The sequence below is a fragment of the Eurytemora carolleeae genome, unplaced genomic scaffold (assembly GCF_000591075.1).
Source record: "Eurytemora carolleeae unplaced genomic scaffold, Eaff_2.0 scaffold578, whole genome shotgun sequence".
Lineage (NCBI taxonomy): Eukaryota > Metazoa > Arthropoda > Copepoda > Calanoida > Temoridae > Eurytemora > Eurytemora carolleeae.
The window spans coordinates 180545-205974 of record NW_019396575.1 but is presented as its reverse complement, the minus strand read 5'-3'; the positions used below and the strand labels follow the sequence as shown (position 1 = coordinate 205974).

Sequence of the window (25430 nt, the reverse complement as noted above, 5' to 3'; positions counted from 1 at the left end):
GATTAGAGCCGGGTACCTAGAGTTAGGGGCAAATACATAGAGTTAGAGCCAATGTTACCTAAAGTTAGGGCTGGGGGGGGGGGGGGTTCAGGCCAGGTACTAAGAGAGTTAGGTTATGTAACCTAGAGTGAGGGGCGGGAGGGGTACCTATGGTTAGGGTCAGGTGCCTAAAGTAAGGGGACGATTACCTATAATTAGAGTTGGGTACCTAAAGTAGAAAAAGTCCCTTTTCTTAAGGTTATTTCGAATTGAATTGTCAAAGGAATTACATTTTTGAAATAAATTACAAAATATATTTTTTCACTTTTATTTGAATATAATTATTTTATTCAGTTTTATTTCATTTGAAAAAAAAATTAAAGATCATTTATAATTTTTTCAAACAATATTACTCTGACCAACCTCACTTGAAGGGTTATCTTCATTTTTATCAGAATCTTTTTTAACAGCATTTTTTGTACCAGCACTTCCTTGGCTTATATTTGACAAACTTTCAGTACTTTTAGCACTTAATATCTGCACTTGCGCCACCTGAAAAGTTAAAACTTAAAATTGTTTTTTTTTTTTATTTCAATGTTTGTTTACGTCACCTCAAGATTTTTCTTCTTTGTTCCTGGACTCGAAGTAGAGAAAACAACACTGAAAAAAAAATAAATGTTGTAAATATTTTTTTTAAATAAGGGACTGTCCTTGCCCCTGTCCAGGCCCGATTAAGAACAGTTACTAAAAAAATCTTTATCTGATTGATAATGTGGAAGATATTCTTGTTTTCTTTATCTGATTGATAATGTGGAAGATATTCTCGTTTTCTTTATCTGATTGATAATGTGGAAGATATTCTCGTTTTTCAACTTTTCGCCATTGCATCTATTTCGGCTTTCATAAAAAACCGACAATTTTGAAAAATAAAACATTTTTGACATAATTATGTAAAACATTAATTTTTATTATAAAAAGCTCTTTATACGAGTGCCGTTGTAATTTGGACATGAACTCTGAAATGGTAAATCACTTACATGTACTGTCACTATAGTTTCAGTAGAAGTAAATATTTCCATTTACCTTTATAGCACCAATATAAGGATCTATCTCTAATTGGATAATAAAATAGATAGAAAGAAAGATGTTACCGCCATGCAATTTCTATTGGTTAAGAATAGACAACAAACACATGACTAAACCCTGATTGGATCAGGCGCTAATGGATCAGCATACTAGAGTGGTACTGACCCTTTCAATGGAATTTGCTTTGTTGACCTACAGATTACAGATCGCCTCATTCTTTTTGGATAACCGTGTATCAATATTTTTCTACATAGGTAAATGGACTGAAGATGCAGTTTCATGTGATCCTCCATTATAGAGGGACATGTCCGATTAACAGCAGTATACTTTATAATTTTGTCTGATTAAGAATGAATAAGATATTCTTTCTCAGCTTTTCTTACAGAACATTTTTAATTTTAAGTATGGTTTCATTGCAACAGGGACTTGCGGATGATTCACCAGATACATTTAGGAAAACGACAATATTAACAGATGGACCTGCCTTAGCGTGTTGAAAATATTTATAACTTTTGGCCACTTCCTCCCTTGGTGTTCCCTGCAAACTTGAAATTATTAATAAAAAACTTTATAAAAATTTTTGCGTCACAACAAAGCTATTTTTCTAAAAAATTGACAAAAATGCTGGTACAAATGTTAATGTGAAGTGCATTTTAAAACAAAAATATTCATAATATCAAACATATAATTTTTCGTTACTTCTGTCAATAGAAAATATCGATAAAATAGGACAAAAAACTTGATAAAATTGTTAGTTATCTTTTTTGATATATAAATAACTTAATCAAGTTTAACCTCAAAGAATCAGTTTCATTCTTTCTTATCCTTTTCAAAACAGGAAGACGTTTAATCTAAACATGAGATTTTTTGATAAGATGAAATTTATAATGGTAAAAATGATTATACAGGACAACATGATGAAAATAATGATATTTATGTTAATGATAATCATAACATTTGTTATTGTGATATTATTGTTAATAATGCTGATGAAACTGAAAATATTGATAATCATGACAAAAATAAGATAATAATGATAATCATGATAATAATGATAATCATGATAATAATGATAATGATAATACTCATAGTTATGATTATGGTAATATTGATAGTTTTGTTAATCTTAATAATTATTGTTATTTACAACTACTTTACGGGGAAGTTAAGGGAATTTTACTTTACCAAGGGTTCCCTTGACCAATTTTGTAAACAAAATTAGTCTTGGGAACCCTTGCATTAATTAATTTTTTTAATTTCCCGAAAAAGTTTAGTTTTACACAATTTTATCGTCTTTTGAGATAAAGATGTGCGAATTTTCCCACTAAAACTTTGCAGAACAGGTGGTTTTTTTACATAACTGTCCCAAGGGACATTAAGTAACCTAACCTCTCTCTGTTGGTCGGTAATGTTGGTCAAAAGGCGGTGAAATATTTAATGAACATAATCATGATAATGTTATTATTGATGACAAAAAATAATATTGAAGATTATGATAATAATAAGGATAATAATAATCACCTCCTCCCAAATTGTTTTCTTAAAGACAAAAATAAGAAAAATAAAAACACCTCTGAGCTGGTTTAAAACATCAAAAATTCTAAAGAAAAAAATCTAAATAATTTTAAGTTATACATTTCGAAAACTATAATAAGCTTCATGTTCAAACTTCCTTATGATGGATTTCTAAATTATATTTCTATCTAATATGCATTGCTGCATAACCTAAGAGCCCGACATGTTTAACAGAGCATCGTAATGAAACCGGGTAATTTGTGAACGGGCAAAGTCTCATATTTAGGAATTTCTAAGACATATAATTTTATATTTTTCAATACTTTATATTTGAAATTTTGTTCATTTCTTTGAATTATCTGTTATATATACTTTGCTTGTCTGTCTGTCATGGTGTACGTCTGGGTGTTTCTTTTTTTTGTAAGCAATAAACGTCAAAACGGCTGAACAGATCGGGCCGAAATTTTTGTGGGACCTCGCGTGACCCCAGGGAAGGTTTATGGATGATCGAATTTTCAAAATTCGATTTTTGAGAATTTTGAAAATCCAGGAATTTTTTTTTATAAAATCCGCGAAATTTTTTGTTTTGTTTTACAATGTAGATATACTAAGAGAACATGTTCATAATTGAAATAAAAGCCTAGTATAAAATAATGCAGAACTGTGCAGTGCGACATTTTTAATGAGAATTAACGTTAATCAAGGGACCTTTTAGAAAAAGAATAATTAAATAATTAAAAAAATAGAATTCAAGGATTTAACAACTTCAATTATTTTCTAAAGAGACTGTAGACGTAATTTCAAGTGACCCTCCATAATCATAAACTTGCCGCTATAGTCTTTTAACCTTTCTCCTAATAACACTGAGGAAGATATTGTCGTTTCTACATTTTGAATAATATTGAACTTTGACAACGTCCTTCAAAATATCTGCAGAATCATTCGCACTTTTTCACTGTGAAACCACAATAAAAAATGTTCAATAAAAAAAATCTATAAAGGATATCTCATTCATCCTTAATCAGACAGTATTTTAAAGGGTACCGTTGTTAATCGAACATATCCCACTACAAAATGGAGAATCACATGAAATTGTAGTTTATGTCCCCTTACCTATGGAGAAAAAAGTTTGATACAGGGTTTCCCAAAAAGAATTGGATCTGAAATTGTTTAAGTCCCAAGATTTTGAATTCGTCTATATAAGTGCTAATTCTTGACAAAGACGATCTCGCAATGGTTTCTTAATTCACATTGTATCACCCTGTATGTAACTAACCTGAAGAATATTTCTGCCGCCATATCACCATGTTTTTCACAATTATTGGAATGATTAAAAAAATGAATACATTCTAGAATCCAGAGAACCCCAAGAACAATAAACATTTTAGAAAAAAGAATCTAAAATAAAATAAAAATGTTTAATCCTAAAAATTTCTAAAATTACCAAATAAGTATTAAAGAAAAAGATGAAACTAAATCAATTAATCCATGTACATTTCATGAAGACCGTAAAGCTCTTAGAATATGTTTTTTTCTCAAAAGATAGAAGTCTGTAGAAAACCAGTAGAAGATAGACTGAGTAAATTCCTTACAGTCTTATCCTTTTATGGGCAGCCCTGTATCTCCTTTAATTACAGGGTGTCCCACGAAACATGACAGTAGGTGAACAGTTTAAAATGTCTTCTTCCATAAATTGTTAAGATGTTTGATACCAAAGAGAAATATAAAAAATATCACATGGCAGTTATATTATAGTAAAATGGATTTCAAAATAAAGTGTATTTCAGTAAAAGACATTCAACATTTTTCACCAACTGTCATGTTTCGTGGGATGTGTATCATTTTTAAAAACGATTTTCAGACCTATCTTTAATCACTTTAAAAGTTTGTTTTTGAATTAGTTATGGTTTGAATCTGGTGAGATTTATTAAAAATTTATTAAAATAAAAATATCTTTTTAATAATCTCTAGAATTCTTACAAATTGTTCTTTGATGTCTTTATACTGATCTGTATGTTTTGAAGGTTTTGTCGTCTTCACTCCATTTGTCATAATCGTAGATTTCCTGACCAATTAATATATATATATATTTATATATATAAAGTAGTACTCTCTGTTTGTTTGTTTGTTTGGATGTCCCTGCATAACTCATTAATCCCTGGATCGATTTGACTCAAATTCTAATTTTGGAAATTCGGTATAACAGCGGGAATGCGGTTTAAAAATTCTCAGTTTAAGGTTTCAGAGGAAATGTGTTTTCAGGTTTAAGGTTACAGGTTTCAGGTTTGAGGTTTCAGGTTTCAAGTTTCAGGTTTCAGGCTTCAGGTTTTCAGGTTTTTAGGTTTAGGTTTTTTTAGTTTCAGGATATAGGTTTCAGGTTTCAACTATATAGTATATAGTGTCTATAGGTCTATAGGTATTGTTTTTTTTTTAATTCGTCGTTCTATCTTTGAGTTGTCTAGCTCTAAATTTCTTCGTTTTACCTTCTGGATTATCTAGCTCTGAATGTCGTCTTTTTTACCTTCTGGATTGTCTAGCTCCGAATGTCGTCTTTTTTACCTTCTGGATTGTCTAGCTCCGAAAGTCGTCTTTTTACCTTCTGGATTGTCTAGCTCCGAAAGTTGTCTTTTTACCTTCTGGATTGTCCAGCTCCGATTGTCGTCTTTTCTACCTTCTGGATTGTCTAGCTACGAATGTCGTCTTTTTTACCTTCTGGATTGTCTAGCTCCGAATGTCGTCTTCTTATGGTTCCAGAGTTTCCAAACAAACATGATGAACATGATGAGATTGGAAATAAGCATGAGAAGAATTGGAAGAAAGAAGTACAGCTCTAAGTATAAAAAATCAGAACAAAAATAAAGTATTTTATATACAGCCGAACAGGAAGACGACATTTCAGCTTTATATTGGTGTGTGTACGCTATACATACATACAACATTCCTTTTTCATATCACACAATTGTATGGGCCCCACTGTACCATTCATAATATTTTCTTTTCTTTTGTCATCTATTTTATCTTATTTTTAGCCCCTTTGTGTAAAGTAAAAGTAAACACTAAACAATCATTCTAATATCAATCTAAAGGTACAAATCAAATTATAAATATTAAAATCTTTTTTTTTTAAATATTTTTGTTACCTTGTTTTTCTTTGGTTTGTTGGATGAAGCAAACCTTAAAAATAAATATTTTCTAAAGATATTTAAGATTTGATGTCAGTCCTGAGTCCTGATTGATGTGCCGCAGTGGAACAACAATAATAAATTAAAAAAGTGCAGTTTAGATAAGTTTTGAATAAATTAAAAAATTATTGTAAAAATTTAGATAAATTAGATGAATACATCACTTAAGTTTGGCACCAGGTTAAAAGGGACTGTAATCGTAATTGACACTCAACTTTTTAATTGAAAGGTTCCCTTTAAACATTTATTCTCTACAAATATAATGTCAAAAATCATGACAAAGACTTCATTTTTTATTGAGATTGTGAATCGAACAAGCCAATTTTTTTTAATGGGGGTACTTTAAACTTCAGTTCTTGCCTAGTCCAAGAACAGGTTAACCCAAGTGAACAATTTAGTGACTTATTCCATGTACAGAGTATCCCAACAAACATGACAGTTGTTGAATGGTTTAAAATGTCTTCTTCCGTAATTTTTTAAGTTGTTTGATATCAAAGAGATTAATAAAAAATATTGTTTGAGAGTTATCTTTTATTTTTGAAACAAAATAAACTACAAAAAGTTTTTTTTTACAGTATATGGAAGAAGACATTCAAAATTATTCACCAACTGTCATGTTTCGTGGGGCACCCTGTATTTACCACATCATGCAGTGCAAATTTGACTAGAAACTCTCAAAATGTGAAGTTATTTAGGTTTACTTTATCAAGTACTTAATCGATGCATGTTAAAAGCTCTGAGAAAAGGAGAAAAAAAAAGTGTGTAACTAAACTGTAGGGTACTATATATATAGCAATGAAAGAAAAACGGCCCAAAAAATTCCGTCTTTTAAGCCTCATTCTTTGTGGGTCACCCGGTATTTGTGAAGATTCGTTTTTTCTGCACAGGGTGTTCCAATAAATGAAAATTTCTTACATCTTGTCCCACCATAGGTTTATAGATATTAGATGCTGGTAAAACATTATCAAGTATTAGAATCACCAGGCTGAATAGTAGAGGAGTTATCCAGCCAACTGAAATATAAAATTTGTAAACAAATACTGTCAAAACCATAAATATAAAGACGACTTTTAGTTGTGATTCTAAATAGTCCAATACTGAAAATACATTTTTAATAAGCAACTTTTTCAATTTCGATTATCTATACAACTTCTCCAGGGTTATGTGAGATACCACAAAAAAATAGAACCAGTTAAGCATTATTGACGTTTATTTGATAAAAACAAACAAACATACATGTTTCTATTATAAGTAGATTGTAGTAAACCTGTAGAATAAATGTTGAACTTCTTGTGAACTGAACTAGTGGAGTGGATTGATGGATTCATAAAGGTTAGAAGTATATCAGCACACATTATACTCATCCAGATAAACATACTTAAACTAGATATATCCAGATAAACATACTTAAACTAGATATATCCATATAAACATACTTAAACTAGATATATCCAGATAACATACTTAAACTAGATATTTCCAGATAACATACTTAAACTAGATATATCCGGATAGACATACTTGAACTAGATATATCCAGATAAACATACTTAAACTAGATATATCCATATAAACATACTTGAAATAGATATTTCCATATAAACATACTTAAACTAGATATATTCAGATAAACATACTTAAACTAGATATATCCAGATAAACATACTTAAACTAGAAATATCAATATAAACATACTTAAACTAGAAATATCCAGATAAAAATACGAGAAATATCCAAAAAAAAAAAATTATACCTTGAGTAGTATATTATATATCCAAGAAGAATACAAGATAAAGATCCACTAATATTTCCAACGCTTAAAGATAAGATGAAGAAGAACATGACCAGAATAACAGCAATACTGTTACTGTAACCAAACAAAATTGAATTATCAAAATTATCAAAATTATCAAAATGAACTAAAATGTATATTATATTATTATGCTTTTACGAAATGAAGATTAATGTACTGTAAGTAATAGGATATCCCAATCTTGTATACATTGTAAAGAAAAAGAAAGGGTACCGTTGTGAATTGGGTAACCAACTATTTAAATAAAGGGTGACTTAAGAAATTGCTTCTTTTTAAATGAATTCTTTGATTGTTTAAGAAGATATCCTCAAAATCGGCATGAGAAGAAATTCTTTTTTTTTTGATGATTTTATTCCTGATGATAATTTTCCCATGAATAGTTTGCAGAGATGGTAAAGATATGTAGACAATTATTGTCACAACCAAACAGACAATACTGAGAGTTCAAATCATTATCTAAAGAGAGAGGTTACATTCTTTGATACAAGGTGTATTTGAACAGTGTACGCTAGGAGTTAAGAGCAGATGCAAGAAATCTAATTCAATATTTAGATGTTGAAATTGAGGCAAACACATTCTCAAATTTTGTATGTTGCTTTTAAAAAATAAGAAAAAATGGTAAACAGCGTTAGAAATTGTTGAAAGCTAGATGAACTTATTGAAATTCCATTGATTAACTACAATAAGACTTAAGATTTGCAGGTTTACAATTGTGTTATTTTGTGGGGTTTTTTCCCCTAAAAATATTCATTTTGTTGAGAATTCATATATACATAACTTTCTCTAAATTATGCATTTTTTCCCTAGAACTCCTATTTTGTTTTTAACCCTTTATAACTTGAACGTCGGTGGACTTATTTACTCCCCACCCCCCACGTTACACCCATTCTCCGACCAATCTTCTGCTAAAAATAATTGATTTCCTAGCTGCGGCTAGAACACCAAGGAGATGTTTAAAGAAAACATGTTCACAGTGTCCAGTAATCAAATCTATACGTTAATCCATCATTTATATATTTTCATAGCGATCCGGTGGTTCTGAGAGTTTGGTATAACAAATAATAATTAACAGACAAAGGTGAAGATGAAGTCCAAATATTTTAAATACCGGAACTTAGTATTTTAGTCTGGAGTTTCTACTTTTATCATCTAAGCAACTTTATTCCATTAAAAGGATTTTGTCCTTCCGAAAACTGTCTTTACTGGAAATTGTCTTTTCATAACTTTGTCTTTTTTGGGATATAGTCTTTTCCGGAAAATGTATTTGCTAAACTTGTCCTTCCCGGACGTTGTCTATTCCAGAAGTTTTTTGTTCGGAAGTTGTCTTTTCCGGAACATTTCTTTTCTGGAAGATGTCTTTTCCAGAAGTTTTCTATTCCAGAAATTTTTATACCGAATTCGTCTTTTCCAGAAGTTGTCTATTCTGGAAGTTGTTTATTCCAGAAGTTTTTGTTCGAAAGTTTTCTTTCAAGAAGATGTCTCTTTCGGAAGGTGTCTTTTCCGAAAATTGATTTTTCCGAAAATTATCTTTTTTTAAAGCTGCTTTCTTCTGAAGTTTATTTATATTTATAATTATATTTATAATTTATATTTCTGGAAATTGTCTTTTCCGGAATATGTACTTCACTAAAATTGTCATTTCCAGAAATTTTTTATTCCAGAGGTTTTTTGTTTGGAAGTTGTGTTTCCCGGATTTTTTTCATCTGGAAGTTGTCTTTTTCAGAAGATGTCTTTTCCGGAAGTTGTCTTCTACGGAAGCTGTATTTTCTAGAAGTTTTCTTTTCCAGAAGGTAACTTTTCCGGAAGTTGGCTTTTCAGGATTTTGACTTTTCCGGAAGTTGTCTTTTCTGAAAGTTGCCTTTTCGGATATTGTTATTTTCAGAAATTTTTTTTAACTCGTAAATTGTCATTTAAGGAAGGTGGGTTTCCGGAACTTGTCTTTTACGAAAGTCGAATTTTCCTGTAGTTGCCTCTCTGGTGTTTACCGTTCCAGAATTTACCCTTTAGTTGTTTTGACCCCCCTCTATATAATAGTTTATAATGTTTATATCAACTTGTTAAAACCTGATATAAAAACCTGGAAGAAACAAAAGAAAACTTTTTGTTATTCTTTAATAAAGAAAACTTTGAAGGTCAAACATTTACTTAAAGGGAGTGACCGGCAATGTATTGTAGTTGAACTGAGAATGAAGTATTGCGGAGAAAAATTTGAGACCTATGAAACGTTTTTACGATGCATATTTGTTCAGCAAGAGCGCAAATTTAATCTTTATTAAATCCTCATAGATTGTTAATTTCAGGAAATCGGGCGCCCATGGAAGATTGTAAGGAACCCCGTGAATGAAGCTAGACCTCCTCTACTAGAAGATAGGAAAGCCAAGATGAAAAGAGCTAGATCTCCATCCATCACTTCCTCCCCTATTCCCCAGCTTGATGGGATATGTTCTGTTGTTTCTCAGCAATGGATGACGAGGGAGTCAGCTGCGAAATATTGCACTGGCATTCAAAGTCTAATCTGTTCTATCATATGAATCATTTATATAGAAAATAAATAATGTAGTTTTTCCATTTATGAAAGTTGTAAACTTGTAATACAATTGTAATATCTTAATCTCTGCTACAAAATAAATATTTAGATCTAAAAACAAATTTTTGAGGGATGATTTTGAGAATCGGTTTTTAAAAATTATTCAATAAAACGACGAAAAATGTAGTAAAAATTCTACAGAAAACTAATTAGTTGTTTAGGAAGAGGTTTAAAAAATAAAAATTAACTCTTATCATTGAAAATAAGTAATCTTATTCTGTCATTAGTTTCTGTAATGTCTCATTGTTCACGCATTCTGTAGAATTCCAGGAATTTTTTGAAAAGAATTGAAGAAATCTGCAAACAAATTAATAAAAAAAAAATATAAATTCAATAAAATGATGAAAAAGAAATTATTGATTCTAACATTGATTTGTTGAGAAAATCTCAATTGAGAAATATGTTCCAAAGATCTAATAAGTCTACTGTAGATTTTTTACTTTTTTGTCGTCGTTATTAAATAACTTTAAAAAATCGATTCTCATAGCCTAACCGCCCAATAGGATGATTTTGAACGTCGACTTTGCGCTCAAACTCAGAAATTATACAACATTAGAACGTTTTATATGTTTCAAATGAACCCTAAAAAATTTCTTCTCAATACTACATTCTCAGTTCAGTTCTCCCATTAATGCACTAAAAAATGTTCCACTTTGAAACTTAAGAGAAATACAATGAAAAACTTAAAGGAAGTGAAGACGTAATTTTCCTTAAAAACATCCTCTGATAAAAAATACATAAGATTCAACATATTTTCTGTTAGAATTGCATATTTTAAATTGTGATTTCTCGATATAGTGACATGCGCATTTCTACTCTAGAACTGGAAAGTGGTTTGAAATTACCATGACATTTTTTTAAAGTCCTACAGGGTGTCCAACGAAATATGACAATTGGTGACGAGGGTCAACCCAGACCGAAATATTTTTTCAATAAATGTGGAACTAACTACTTTTTTACTCTACAGAGGTTTGGTCCATCACCATCACCGTATTTTAAAAAGTTTAAAATGTCCTCTTCCATAATTTGATAAAGAGACTAATAACATTTTTAAATGACAGCTTTATCATAGTAAAATTGATTTCACAGTAAAAATATATATGAGTTAAACATTTTTTAAAAGAAATAAACTGCAAAAAGTCTTTAATGTCTAATATAGTATGTAGAAGAAGTCATTCAAAACTATTCACCATTTGTCATGTTTCGTGGGACACCATTTATATTGAATAAACCCCTCATGGGGTTCTGTAAATCTTTTGTAAAAAATCTTTTTTAGTATTTTAATTTTGATTAAAAAATGATGGATTTCCAAAAATGTGATTATTTAGGTCGTCTTGCTTGAGCCTATCCTGGGCGCAGAGAACTATTCCAATCTACGGCAGATTCTTGTTATATAAACTTCAGAGATTTAAAAAGAAACGGAATTTCTTAATAATTGAGAGAACCCGTGGAACCTTTGCAAAAATTTGCGGCATTTATTTGACAACCTAAGTTGAGAAATCATTTTGTATATAGTGATTTCAAAGTCATCAGAGATATAAAAAATGTTGTTTAAATTTTAATGTGACACTAAAAATAAGTATTTATACGTATTTACGTACTTAAAAATGAATCTATACATTTTAAGGATTTAAGAAACTTTAATGTTTTCAACATATATCTCATATTTAAATAGGACATTTGTTGGCCTTTTTTGCTTGTTCCTATTGATGTAAAATCCATATGGTTTTAGAAGATGTCCACAAAAATCTTGTGTTTTACATACAATGAGAACCAGAAAACTGTAGAACATGGAAGACGACATTAAACCAATACTGAATTATATTTAATGTTGTTACAAATCAAATAGTTTCAATACTAACTTATTAAATAGTATCAAGTGAACTTGGGTCTGATTACACTGTACAAAAACTGAGTCTTATGTTCATTGAACTATTTAACGTCATGACATGAGTGCAAATGTCGTCGTCCTATTCCAGAGTTTCATGGATATCACTGTACGATAAAAATCAAATATTGAATTAAAAGAGTCTGTTCCTGATTGTCTGATGTATCTGGCAGTCCTGCTATAGTGTCTATACAGTAGTTAGAGTAAATAGAAGAATTAGAGCGGACCTCACCTGCAATATACTGAACAGTCCTTTTTTTCTTCAAATCAGTTTATCTTGGTTTATAAAATCTTTGTTTAAGAAATCTTGGTTTAGGCATCATGGTTTAGAAAATCTAGGTTTAGGAAATCTTGTTTCAGGAAATCTTTGTTTATGAAATCTTGCTTTATGAAACCTTGGTTTAGGAATCCTTGGTTTAGGAAACCTTGGTTTAGAAAACCTTGGTTTAGGAAACCANTATATTAGTTATATTAGTTATATTAGTTATATTAGTTATATTAGTTATATTAGTTATATTAGTTATATTAGTTATATTAGTTATATTAGTTATATTAGTTATATTAGTTATATTAGTTATATTAGTTATATTAGTTATATTAGTTATATTAGTTATATTAGTTATATTAGTTATATTAGTTATATTAGTTATATTAGTTATATTAGTTATATTAGTTATATTAGTTATATTAGTTATATTAGTTATATTAGTTATATTAGTTATATTAGTTATATTAGTTATATTAGTTATATTAGTACACTTCTTTTCATTTTTTGTAATGCTTTTTGGGGTCAAATTTTTACATCTTTTTTCAACCTTCTACAGTGAGAACCAGAAAACTGTGGAATAGAAAGATGACTTTTAAGCTTAAGGTAGTGCAGTGTGCAGTGCAGTGTGCACAGATCCATTTCAAGCATTTAATGGTTTATTAGTTACTAGACTACTTGCTATCAAACAACATCAAATACAATTAACAATTGCTGTAATTTCGTTTTCCTATTCAGATAATTCAAAATTTCACATTTTTTTACAAATATATCCATAAGACGATGGGGGGGGGGGGGCAACGCCCCTGGGGTTTTCCATTTTTCAACTTCATGATTGTGAATAATTTTCTTTTTTTTTATGCATACATGATACAACATAGGGTTTCACATATACATGATACAGCATATAGGGTAGGGTGGAAGTCGGGGTGGAAGACGGTCAAACGGCTTGTCGATGGTTTAAAAAAATCTAAAGAAGTAAATAACTTTTTTATCAATTAAGCTGAATATCTAAAATTTATTTGAAAAGCCATCAAAAAAATTGATGTGATAACATGTGTCACATGTTTCTACTTGTTAAATGTAAAAATAATTATTTATTAACAGTTTCTGGCGAACTTTAATAGATTACCTTTTATAAATATGGTGTTGTTTTGGAGCAAAAATACATATTTCTTGGCCTCTTCTAATAGTTTTACTGAAATAGGGATTTGAATTTTATTATAAACATTATTATTATAATTAATAATAGTTCAAGTTAAATTAAAATTTAATTCAAACTTTTAGAAGTTAAAAAGAAATTAAACATTTTTAAAGCGCACCTTGACATCCCTCACCATATGTGAAACCAGATCTGTGAAACCCCAGAAGCTTTGTTTATAAAACATTGATGGTTTTATTTTGGTGTTAGGTCCTGTCCCAAAGCATTTTCCCAAGGGGTGACTTCCCAAATTTGCAATTTCCCAAGCGGCAACTTTCCAGAGGTTAAGTTAGCCACTCTAAGGCGCAGCAGGATGGGCGATGGGCCGAGCGCAGCGGCTAGAACAGGCTGTGATGCCGAGCACTGCGGCTAGGATTGACTTGGGTAGTTTCCGCTTGAGAAATTGCATATTTTAAGTACCAATAAAAACAAGATGCAAAGAAAACTACCCCCCCCCCCATCAACCTCAAAAAAATGTTTTTTACAATATTATTTTTTGTTTAATGGGGGATTTAATTTTGTTAAATAATCCCACTTAGAATAACAGCCGTTAACATCTGTTTCAAGGAAAATTACGATGAAATTAAATTTAAAATTAAATTTTAAAATCAAACTAAAATTTGAATTTAAAACTGAATTTAAAACTGAATTGAAAATTGATTTTAAAATTGAATTTAGAATTGAATTAATTTAAAATTGAATTAAAAAATTAATTTAAAATTAATTTTTAAATTGAAGAAAAAAGTTAAAAACTATTAATTGCTGTAGAGTTTTTCCTTGTGGAGAACCCTTCAATCGTTGACACTGCAGGACTAAATAAAGATAAAATAAAATGAATAAAAATATCCTCAATTAAAATGTAAACTTTTAAAATATGCAGACTTTACCTGGCATCATTTTCCAAGAGTCCGATGTAATCCTCACTGAAATTAAAGAAAAAATATTTATGTTTTTACCAAGAATTATATTTAAAAAATTAGGCATTTTCCACAAACCAAAATTTTCTAATCCTTAAATCTGTGCAACCTGTTAGCGAAACCTTCGATATATTTCAAACTTAGATACTTCAATCTAACAGAGTCCACAGTTTGAAATGTCTATGCTATACGTTTTTTGATTGCAAAGATATAGGGATAAAAAAATCAGAGTTTACGACAAAGACTCAATTCCTTTATAATAGCTAGAAATTTTTAAGATTTTATGGCGTTACGACACTATATTTATTCTTTACTGTCTTAAGGTCACAGGTCTAAGTTTTTTCACAAACTCAAATTTATAATCCCTCTATCTTTTGCAAAAATATATGTTTTTTTTTTGGCAAAACCCAGTTGCAAAATATACATTTTTGAAAAGCCCTTGATCATGCAATTTCATATATGCAAAAAAATAAGCAAAATTTTAAATAGCCTGATGTGTAATTAATAAAAAATGTTCAAATTTCTTTTGACAGATTGTAACTTGTATGTAAGTAATTTTCAAAAATTTTTTTTGGCAAAACTAGTGCAATCCGTTTCCTGATGTCCAAAAAGTTATCAAAATCTGACAAAACTGAAAGTGGGTCAAACAAATATTTACTTTGTTACAGTGTCCCTGAGGACTCAGGCAGTTCGTATAAAAGCCCGCTTTTAGACCTAAAGAGAGAGCTATGGGTACTCAGGAAAAAAAGTTAACAGCCTCAGACCAAAACTTTTTGAGTTATGTAAATAAACTACATTTGCGAAAAATATTCAAAGCTCTGACCTTCACTACATTGTAATAGTGTGAAATTGATTCTTCAAGTTGATTCAGTTTCAGAATTATATTAGATTCCACTGCTCCTCTAGATCCCATTCCTCTTCGCAAAGTAGAGATGAGTTGACTTGTCTTGTTCAGAGAAAGTTCCAGAACAATTTGAAGTTCCTTGACCAACTGAAGAGAAATCTGATTTACAGATTTTCTTTTAGATTTGTTATCAGAGCAACCAACTTTAACCTGAAGCTTGTTTCCACCTGTAGACAAGAGAAAAACTTCTCCTTTTTGTATACTCTCCTTATCCATCTTATTCTTGAGCAAACCTGCTGCCACTTGTTCAGCTTAAAGAGATCCGAGACTTATTTCCAAAAAAATCATATTCAAAACTGCAGTTGAAGGGCTGCAGTTATGAGTTATCCCTGGAGCTAGAGTAGTCAGACATTCAGAACAAAGGCTAGACTCTGAAGAAGCTTGAACAGTTGGTTCTGGCGATTGCTGGATTAATGAAGAGCTTGATGTTCTGGTCAGCATCTTCCATTGAACCTGCAATGAAATATTTTAAAACTTGCTTATAATTTTTTTTAGGATTACATCGTTTTTAGCAAATCAAAAACTCTAAAATGTAATTATTTGATATATATATATATATCTTATAAATGAAGACGACTTCCATCTCAGTTTTGATATATCAAGCTTTTAAACAGCAAGGATACACATTACACATAAACATGGAAACAATGAGAAGTTGTCGATTAAACTTCTTGTAAACTTTAATTCAAAAAAAGCTTGTAAATAATAAAAACTTAAATAAAAAAGTCGTCGTGCATAGATTTAGAACTTTGAAAACTAAAGATGTTTGGCGAGTTATCAGTTCTTTAATTGGATTAAGAAATGTAACTACTTTTATTAAACGAAATGTTTCTACCTTAGCAACCTTCTCACCCCATGCTCCACGAGATTGTTTCCCTGCTTTCAGCAAATATAAGTTTCTCCGACAACCAGAACAAACCATGCTAGGATAACTACAAACATCTACCGAGTAACCAGGATAAATGAAGGTTTGGACAGTCTTCTCAATGGCTGAATTCACAAGAGTAAGATGTTTAGATCTTAATCCAAAATATGCCCAACAACAACAACAAACAGAACTTCTATCAAAGTTCTTTTCCATGATTGAATGTATATTAGATGTTGAAAGTGCGAGATAAAACTGTACGAAAATTCGAAATTCGAACATTTTCTCCCGTTTTTTTTGCGGATTTCTTCAATTATAATATTATAATTTATATTTTTAACAAAATTATTTCTATTTTTTAATTTATTATTTTAACCATCTTAACACGCAGTGCAGATTTTAAAATTAGTTGTTATGATATCTCTAGACATGGATGTATCTACTGCAAAAGGTTTCATTCGAGTGACACGACTTTTAACCTGACGGTCTCAATGGAACAGTGATCTATTGCTGGTCTATGGTCTGGTACTCTACCTGAAGAGAGATCTAGGATCTATTGCTGGTCTATGGTCTGGTATACAACTCTCATCAGCAACACTAAGCATAGTATAATACACTGTCCTCCATTATTTTAACGTTTTTTTCATCATGTTTGTTTTATACAAATGTTTCATGGCTGTTTTGTCATATTTGTTTTATCAGACTTGTTTATGAGGCTTGTTTTTTCTGCTTTTTTAAAATTTAATTATTCTATTTAGGCAGAAGCCCAAAGGAGTTTCGCGCAGGCAGCGTTGAATCACAAGACAGAGAAATAATATGCACTGCCTACGGGAAACTCTTTTGAGGGTTTTTGTGCACTAAAAACCCCTAAATCTGAAAAAGACGACTTCTAGTGTCCTATCTGTTATTGTTAATCAACGTATGATTTGATTATTTATTTTTGATTAAAATAGTTTTTTTTCTGTTTTCTCAAAAGTTATATCCATAGATAAAGATAGATTGCGCATAAGACGACATTTTTCATCTTGAAAGATATGAATGTACAGAGATGTTTTAAAGATATTCCTATTATAAAGATTAACTAGGTCGGTTGTGAACATTGGCTGTTCTTATGTCATTGGGTACTTGTGGTGTACATGAGTTCTGTAGAGAGAAAGTATATGCTGCAGCGTAGGGCGTTTTGAAAATGTATTGGTGTCATGTTTGTTCTCAGTTGAATTTACAAAGAATCACTTCCTGAAAGGTTAAGAGCCAGGGGACATAACCCCCCCCCCTTATTTTTATCAGGTATCTCTTTTTTGAAAAAATCAACCTGACACTTCTTGACTTAATTTTATATTCTCAAAATAAAATTCACTCCTGAGTGGTTTTATTAATTATGAAATCCATTAAAACACCAAGCGGTATCATTTTGACCCCTAGAAGTATGAGTTCGCGGACTGTACAATTCTTGGTGATTTTGCGTACATAAGCTATCTATGTTTATTTATTTATCTATGGTTATATCAATGTTCTAAATTGCAGTTATTTTTTATCCCAAATCAATTCAAGTTTATTTCCATGACTGCATTTACATCCCTGTAAGGGCCTATCATCATTTAGTTTATAAAAATGTTTAAAAAATATATTCCTTTTTGTTAGAAAAATATTCCTTTTCGTTAGAAAAATATTCCTTTTTGTTAGAAAAATATTCCATTTTGTTAGAAAAAAAATGTTTAAATTATTTGTTCATGATTATTTTACTAACCTAAACATTTCAAACTTTGAGCAACATTTTGTCATTTCCAATTCTCTAGCCGGACTGGTTGTCTGAGTAATAATAAAAAAAAAGGAATTTTGCACTTCAGAAAATTACTTTTATTATGTTTCCGATGTTGAAAAAATAAACTACTTGTCGTCTGTTAATTATTACCATCCAAAGTTCGAATTTTCATTTTTCTAATAATGTGTTTTGAGTATTTTTGATGATATTTATTTTTTCTTTACCTGGTTTTTGCAGAAGAGGACTAAGGGGTCGGATATAGAGTTAAAACCATCCATCAAGAATCTAAAAAGATTTTTAGACGCAAAAATAAAAGATTTATTTAACGAATTGATTTTTTTTATTTTTTATTCCTTTTTATTTCAATAATGTCCCCATGCATATTGATGCCCCACCCCCTCCATATGCCCCCGCCCATGCCCCCTCCCTTGTCTGTACCTGTCTGCACAATGGTATTGTACAATTGTAGGAGTCACTTGTTCATGATGAAATGTAATAGCTTCTCCGTTCGTGAACAAGTAGGACGGAATCTTAACATTTCAAAGTTTATAATTTAAGAAAATAGAACAGAGGCGTTTTCAGGGGGAGGCTATGGGGGCTAGGCCTCCCAGGGACCAGTGAAATATATTGATTCCAGGGCCCAACTACGAATTATATATATTACTTTAATCTTATAATGCGTCAACATCATCCTTTCTAAGAACTCTAAATCTTTTCCTTTTTTACATTTCCGCAAAATTCCGTTATAGTTAATTTGGTTCTCTGGCCTCTGTTCACAAAACAGCCCAAAAAAACCCTTTTCCTTTTTTTTATAACGATAGTTTTAAAATATTTAAAGTTCAATTATTTATCTTATTACCATAGTTTCAGGTTGATCACGTTTTCCACAGACAAACGGAAATTCAGTTAATCTAAATATTCATATTGACATCAAATTTGAAATATTGAGAAATATTGAGAAATATTGTGAAATATTGAGAAATATTGTGAAATAATGAGAAATATTGTGAAATATTGAGAAATATTGTGAAATATTGAGAAATGTTGAGAAATATTGAGAAATATTGAGAAATATTGTGAAATATTGATAGTAATGAAAATAATAAGAAATAATGAGAAATACTGAGAAATATTGAGAAATATTGAGAAATATTGAGAAATATTGAGAAATATTGAGATATATTGAGAAATATTGATAGTATTTACACCTGACATGAATGGTTCCCGTTGCAGTTCCTGTCTCCGGGTTTAAGATATGCCTAGGAGGAATCCAACCCGTCCCATCATCCATATCTGCTCTTGTGCAACCATCTTAATAATTAATGATTAATATTTCTAAATATTTGTTATGAAGCCTGGTATCATGAATAATGTGAAATATGTAAGGTTTACGACCTTTGGATGCAAAGAAATTGAGTTTAGAAAATAACGGTTTGTGGCAAAGACTCAATTCCTTTATTTACCATCTTCCTATACCTTTCATATTGTTTAGTATTTCTCCATGTGGACAACATTTTTTGATAAAACCTTCTGTGGCTTTCATTTCCTAAAAGATATGCATTTTAAATCCTGATTTTTTCAAATCGTTATTTTTTTCCTTTTATTACTTGAAAATGGGAACCAAACGGAGGGGGGGGGGCGAGAAAAAAGTTTTTAAGTATATCAGTAGGCAACATTTCGATGCATTATTATTATCCTAAACCTAAAATTAATAAATAATGGTATTTTTTTAAAGAAAAGTAACAAAAATCTTTTAAATTTGGAGATGCAGCATTAAAATACTTTGGTTAAAGCAAGTTTTTTATTCATCACATTTTAGACAAATAGATGGTCGATATCATAGATTAATAACAATAAAGATAGAACACTAGATGTCGTCTTTTCAACATTTAGGGGTTTTTCGTTCACAATAACCCTGAGGCAGAAGCCCAAAGGAGTTCCGCGCAGGCAGCGTTGAACTATAACAAGACAGAGAGAGAGCATGCGAATGGCTTCTGGCTCAGAGTTATAGTGAACGAAAAACCTCTAAATCTTGAAAAGACGACATCTATGTGTTCTATCTGTATTTTTATTAATCTTTGGTGGATATTTAATAAGTAATAAATAAATACAAATTTCCATCTAACCTGTTCACAAACCAACAGACGTATATCAGAAGGAACCTCTAAACAACAAAAAAATCAGTTATTTAAAATTATAATTTATGAAAAAGAAAATTAATTTTTATCACCTTTTTCTGAGAGGGTTTTGTCCACACATTCATACTGAAAACTTGTGTAGTTATTACCCTGATGATCTTAAAAAAGAAAAAAATGATTATTCTATACAGTGAGAACCAGAAAACTGTTGAATTGGAAGACGACATTAAAGCAATACTTGTAAATTTGATGTTGTTACAAATCAAATAAGTTGTTAAATCATTTATTAAGGGAAATGGGTCTGTTTACACTACACATTTGCTGTGTCTCATGTTAAGTAGACTATTCAAAGTCATGACTTAAGTCTTTATATTTCCTAAAGTTTTCTGGTTCTTTATCTAATTAAAAATATTATGTTTTAAAAGATCAAAACTATTGAACTAGATCGGCTTAACTTAACTTACCACTGTGAAAGCTTCTAATTTGAAGCGATTCAATGGTAAATCCGTGAAAAGCTGGAACCCAATTTTGGGATCATTATCATAATTAAAAGCTTAATCTAATCAAGTAAAAATCAGATGCCATGTTTTTTCTTTCGTTTAACAGTTTATTTTCATTTGCGGTTTTTCTGCAAAGTGACTTATAAGAAGCAATTGAGAAATCATCAGACTTAAACACTTTCCAGTCCATGAAGAACGATACCTATAACAACAACGTCTCCTTCTTGATCAATTATTATGAGTTCTACCATAAACTCCTGGAGACAGATAATATTTAACAATAATATATCTTGTCAGTTTTGGAAATGAATGACATTTTGAGAAAAAGGGCTTTGTGAATAGGGGGGGGGGGTGACACTGGAGAGGCTTCTTTAGATTCTATCAGATTTCATTATTAATAAACTTATCGCGTTGAGTTTGACCATAGCTGAATCTCTCGTATTTTAGTGCAAAACGAATTTTTGAGAAAAAATGTGTAAATTCTAATCTCTTACTTTAATTTAGTTTAACGTGCTGTTTACTTTAGTTTAACGTGATAATTACTTTAGTTTAACATGCCATTTACTTTAGTTTATCGTGCTATTCACTTTAGTTTGACGTGCTATTTACTTTAGTTTATCGTGCTGTTTACTGTAGTTTAACGTGCTATTTAATTTAATTTATCGTGCTGTTTACGTTAGTTTAACGTGCTATTCACTTTAGTTTAATGTGCTGTTTACTTTAGTTTAACGTGCTATTTACTTTAGTTTAACGTGCTATTTACTTTTGTTTAATGTGCTATTTACTTTAGTTTAACATGCTATTAAATTTAATTTAACGTGCTCTTTACTTTAGTTTAACGTGCTATTTACTTTAGTCTAATGTGCTATTTACTTTAGTCTAATGTGCTATTTACTTTAGTTTAATGTGTTTTTTACTTTAGTTTAACGTGCTATTTACTTTAGTCTAATGTGCTATTTACTTTAGTTTAACATGCTATTTACTTTAGTTTAACGTGCTATTTACTTCAGTCTAATGTGCTATTTACTTTGGTTTAATGTGCTATTTACTTTAGTTTAACATGCTATTAAATTTAATTTAACGTGCTATTTACTTTAGTTTAAAGTGCTATTTACTTAAGTTTAGCGTGCTAGTTATTTTAGTTTAATGTGATATTTACTTTAGTTTAACGTGCTGTTTACTTTAGTTTAACGTGCTATTAACTTTAGTCTAATTTGCTATTTACTTTAGTTTAACGTGCTGTTTACTTTAGTTTAACGTGCTATTAACTTTAGTCTAATTTGCTATTTACTTTAGTTTAACGTGCTTTTTACTTTAGTTTAACGTGGACGATGTTTTTATTAATCTGCCTGAAGTTTCCTAGTAGAGCAGGAAGCAGGAGGACCAGGGACAGTTTCTATCTCTCCAAAATAGAACTCTGATATCTCCTAAATGGAATTCTGACATCTCTAAAATAGAATTATGATTGGGGGTTCTAGCCAAAAAAAGATCGTTTGTGAAAATTTATATTTATCGCGAAAAAAAAAATTCGCGAAAATTTTCGCATTTCGTTCACTTGCAAAAATGCAATTTCACTTTTTTCGCAAAACACGCGAAAGTTCCACGAAAATTTCGAGAAAAAAATTCGGAATTAAAAAAAAATGCTAAATCTTTGCGAAAATTCACCCAAAAAGTTTGCGAAATATGAACGAAAATTTTAGTATTTTTTGCATTTTTATGCGAAACGATTCGTTCGTTGGAAACCCTAATTCTGATATCTCCAAAATAAAACTCTAATTCGGGCTCAGCTCAGGTAACATTTTTACAGTTATATTATCCTTAAAGAATAAAATCGTAAGCACTGGCAATGTGTGTAAAAAAATTCATGTTTTTACGATTTAGATTGGATTGCAGAATACCTTTTTAATCAGGCGTCTAACCTTGATTGGAACTTGTCATCTCATGCATATAATTAATTCTTTTTGTAGACATGGATATCAAGATTTTTACTTTACAGAGTTTTAAGCTAAATCCGGATTTTCTTAATTGCCAAAATGTGCAATTTTTTGTAATAAAGCGGTAACATTATAATATAGTGGGAAGAAGGGTGCCCCCCCCCTTTTATAATTGTTTACCTACCCCCCTTTATAATTGTTTACCTACCCCCCCCCTTTTATAATTGTTTACCTACCCCCCCTTTTATAATTGTTTACCTACCCCCCCTTTTATAATTGTTTACCTACCCCCCCCCCTTTATAATTGTTTACCTGTGTGAAAGTATCATAGATGTCCTTAGTTTCTACACATCTATACCAATCATCTAGCACAGATCCAGGAGAGCAACATTTCTTCAGAACATCTTTAACAGAGGCCGAATGAAGATAATTATAACCGCGTCACTGAACCGCCAAAAACCGGTTCCAAACATTGAATACATTTTCAAGTGGAACCATCTCAAATTCTTTACATTCGGCCCCGCCTTAGATTACATTACAAATTTGTTGACCCAAATAACAGTCAAAATGTTGAGAAAGCAACATTTTTAACAAAATGGTGTAAATTCGAAATGATTTTGGTGGTTTGATATTTCAAACAGCATGAACGAAAGACCCAAATTTTCGACCGCGGAGTCCTTTTTTTACTAAAAAAGATATTATTTTCTAGGTTTGAAATCAATATTTTTTATCCCTAAAATTCGTTTCGTCACTTAGAAAAACTTTCATGATGTTTTTAAAATTAAAAAAATTAATTTAGGATTAGAAAACTTCGCAAGACTTTTAATTGAGGTTTATTGGATATTCTTGAGCTTACATAAATTTCTGAGCCGTATGGTGGGCTAAGTTGGTTGTTTAATAAAATCCCCATTTTTAAAGATTTTAGTGTCTATAATATGACAAATTCGGAATATTAAATCTAAACTATTATTTTTGAAGCATGTGTTTGGTGGCAGTAAGATCGATAGTAGTGAGATTTTGAAAACCGAATTCAGATGAGAAAAAAAAATTAAGTTTGTGGTAGTGAGATTTAACAATTAAATTTCTACTTATATTTTTAAAATTTTGAAGAAAATGAAAACACATTTGAACATATTATTGGTGGTCATGAGGTTTGAACATTCAATTTTCAGGAGAAAAATTGATATCAAAGTTTAAAAACAAGGCTTTTATGCTTATACTGGCTTTGTTGTGATCCTTGAATCAATGATTATAACTGTATTTTGTGTAATTTGAAAGAGGCGTATAATCATAGATAAAAAAATAATATAATCCATTTAAAGGGACTGTCAATGTAATTTAAAGGGACCCTCTATGCAAAGAATATAACAAGCCAATTCACAACGATAATAACAATTTAAAGTTTTGTCTGATCAAGTATGAATGAGAAATCGGATTCAAACATTATAGCAACAGAACATACAGAAATCTCTAGGTAACGCAGGTATAGCAACAGAACGTATAGAAACCTCTATAGGTATAGCAGGTATAGCAACAGAACGTATAGAAACCGCTAGATATAGCAGGTATAGCAACAGAACGTGTAGAAACCGCTAGGTATAGCAACAGAACGTATAGAAACCTCTAGGTATAGCAGGTATAGCAACAGAACGTATAGAAACCTCTATAAAGCAGGTATATCAACAGAACATATAGAATCCTCTAGGTAACGCAGGTATAGCAACAGAACGTATAGAAACCTCTAAGTATAGCAGGTATAGCAACAGAACGTATAGAAACCTCTAAGTATAGCAGGTATAGCAACAGAACGTTTAGAAACCTCTAGGTACAGTAGGTATAGCAACAGAACATATAGAAACCTCTAGGTATAGCAGGTATAGCAGCAGAACGTATAGAAACCGCTAGGTATAGCAGGTATAGCAACAAAACGTGTAGAAACCGCTAGGTATAGCAACAGAACGTATAGAAACCTCTAGGTATAGCAGGTATAGGAACAGAACGTATAGAAACCTCTAAGTATATCAGTTATAGCAACAGAACGTATAGAAACCTCTAGGTAACGCAGGTATAGCAATAGAACGTATAGAAACCTCTAAGTATTTCAGGTATAGCAGCAGACCGTATAGAAACCTCTAGGTACAGCAGGTATAGCAACAGAACGTATAGAAACCTCTAGGTATAGCAGATATAGCAACAGAACGTATAGAAATCTCTAGATAAAGCAGGTATATCAACAGAACATATAGAATCCTCTAGGTAACGCAGGTATAGCTACAGAACGTATAGAAACCACTAGGTAACGCAGGTATAGCAACAGAACGTATAGAAACCCCTAGGTACAGCAGGTATAGCAACAAGGTGTATTTTGCGGGAGAATATTTTTTATATTTTAGAGAAATTAAACTTCGTTGTAAAACATTGTAGCTTTTGATTATCATTATTATCATTTTTTTTAACATACCCTGGACATTAAAGGAGAGAACACTAGTTTAATTAATGTAAAAGAATCAAAATCAATTGTGGGTTCTTTACAAAAGTTACTTGCCCACTTCTACTGCATTAAACAATGGAGAAGTTATCAAACTTAAACACTTTTAAAATTACATAGATAACCGACAATATCTTCCACATTATTGATCAGATAAAGGTTTCAAGGGTACCCTTGTAAATTAGGCATTGTCATCTTCGTATGGAGGGTCACTTGAAATTACACTTACAGACCCTTTAATGTTTTTTTACTAACCTGCTCCAATAATCTGTTCTGTGGAGAGATGAAAGAAAGAAAGTAAAGGGAGTGTTAAGAAAATAATATTTTTCATATTTCAATCAACGCTTCATATTTGATGATAAGCCTGTACCTCTATTATGACTAAATTGGATTGATAAACTGAGCT

At 30.7% G+C, this 25430-nt stretch overlaps 1 protein-coding gene across 2 annotated transcripts; it reads right to left on the bottom strand.

The window, feature by feature from the left end:
- Window positions 1-314: 314 nt before the first annotated feature.
- Window positions 315-25430, bottom strand: LOC111705760 (uncharacterized). Of its 2 annotated transcripts, none has more exons than XM_023478409.1 (33): window positions 25280-25430; window positions 22849-22940; window positions 21952-22029; window positions 20805-20859; window positions 20195-20260; window positions 20091-20128; window positions 19441-19510; window positions 19173-19275; window positions 18824-18875; window positions 18403-18494; window positions 18189-18249; window positions 17950-18011; window positions 16737-16799; window positions 14404-14439; window positions 14293-14328; window positions 13638-13669; window positions 13448-13513; window positions 12200-12282; window positions 11472-11535; window positions 8499-8565; window positions 7931-8011; window positions 7516-7629; window positions 7030-7145; window positions 6678-6775; window positions 5721-5754; window positions 5290-5410; window positions 4561-4645; window positions 3857-3978; window positions 2587-2665; window positions 1846-1916; window positions 1550-1603; window positions 591-639; window positions 315-531 (listed from the first exon to the last, which is right to left on the bottom strand). In XM_023478409.1, the coding sequence occupies exons 1-33, from the start codon at window positions 25353-25355 to the stop codon at window positions 379-381; spliced, it is 2469 nt and encodes an 822-aa protein (XP_023334177.1). In that variant the 5' UTR covers window positions 25356-25430; the 3' UTR covers window positions 315-378. The 2 variants fall into 2 exon arrangements, with proteins under 2 accessions (XP_023334177.1, XP_023334178.1); XM_023478410.1 differs by having other exon boundaries at window positions 1861-1916; window positions 25280-25429.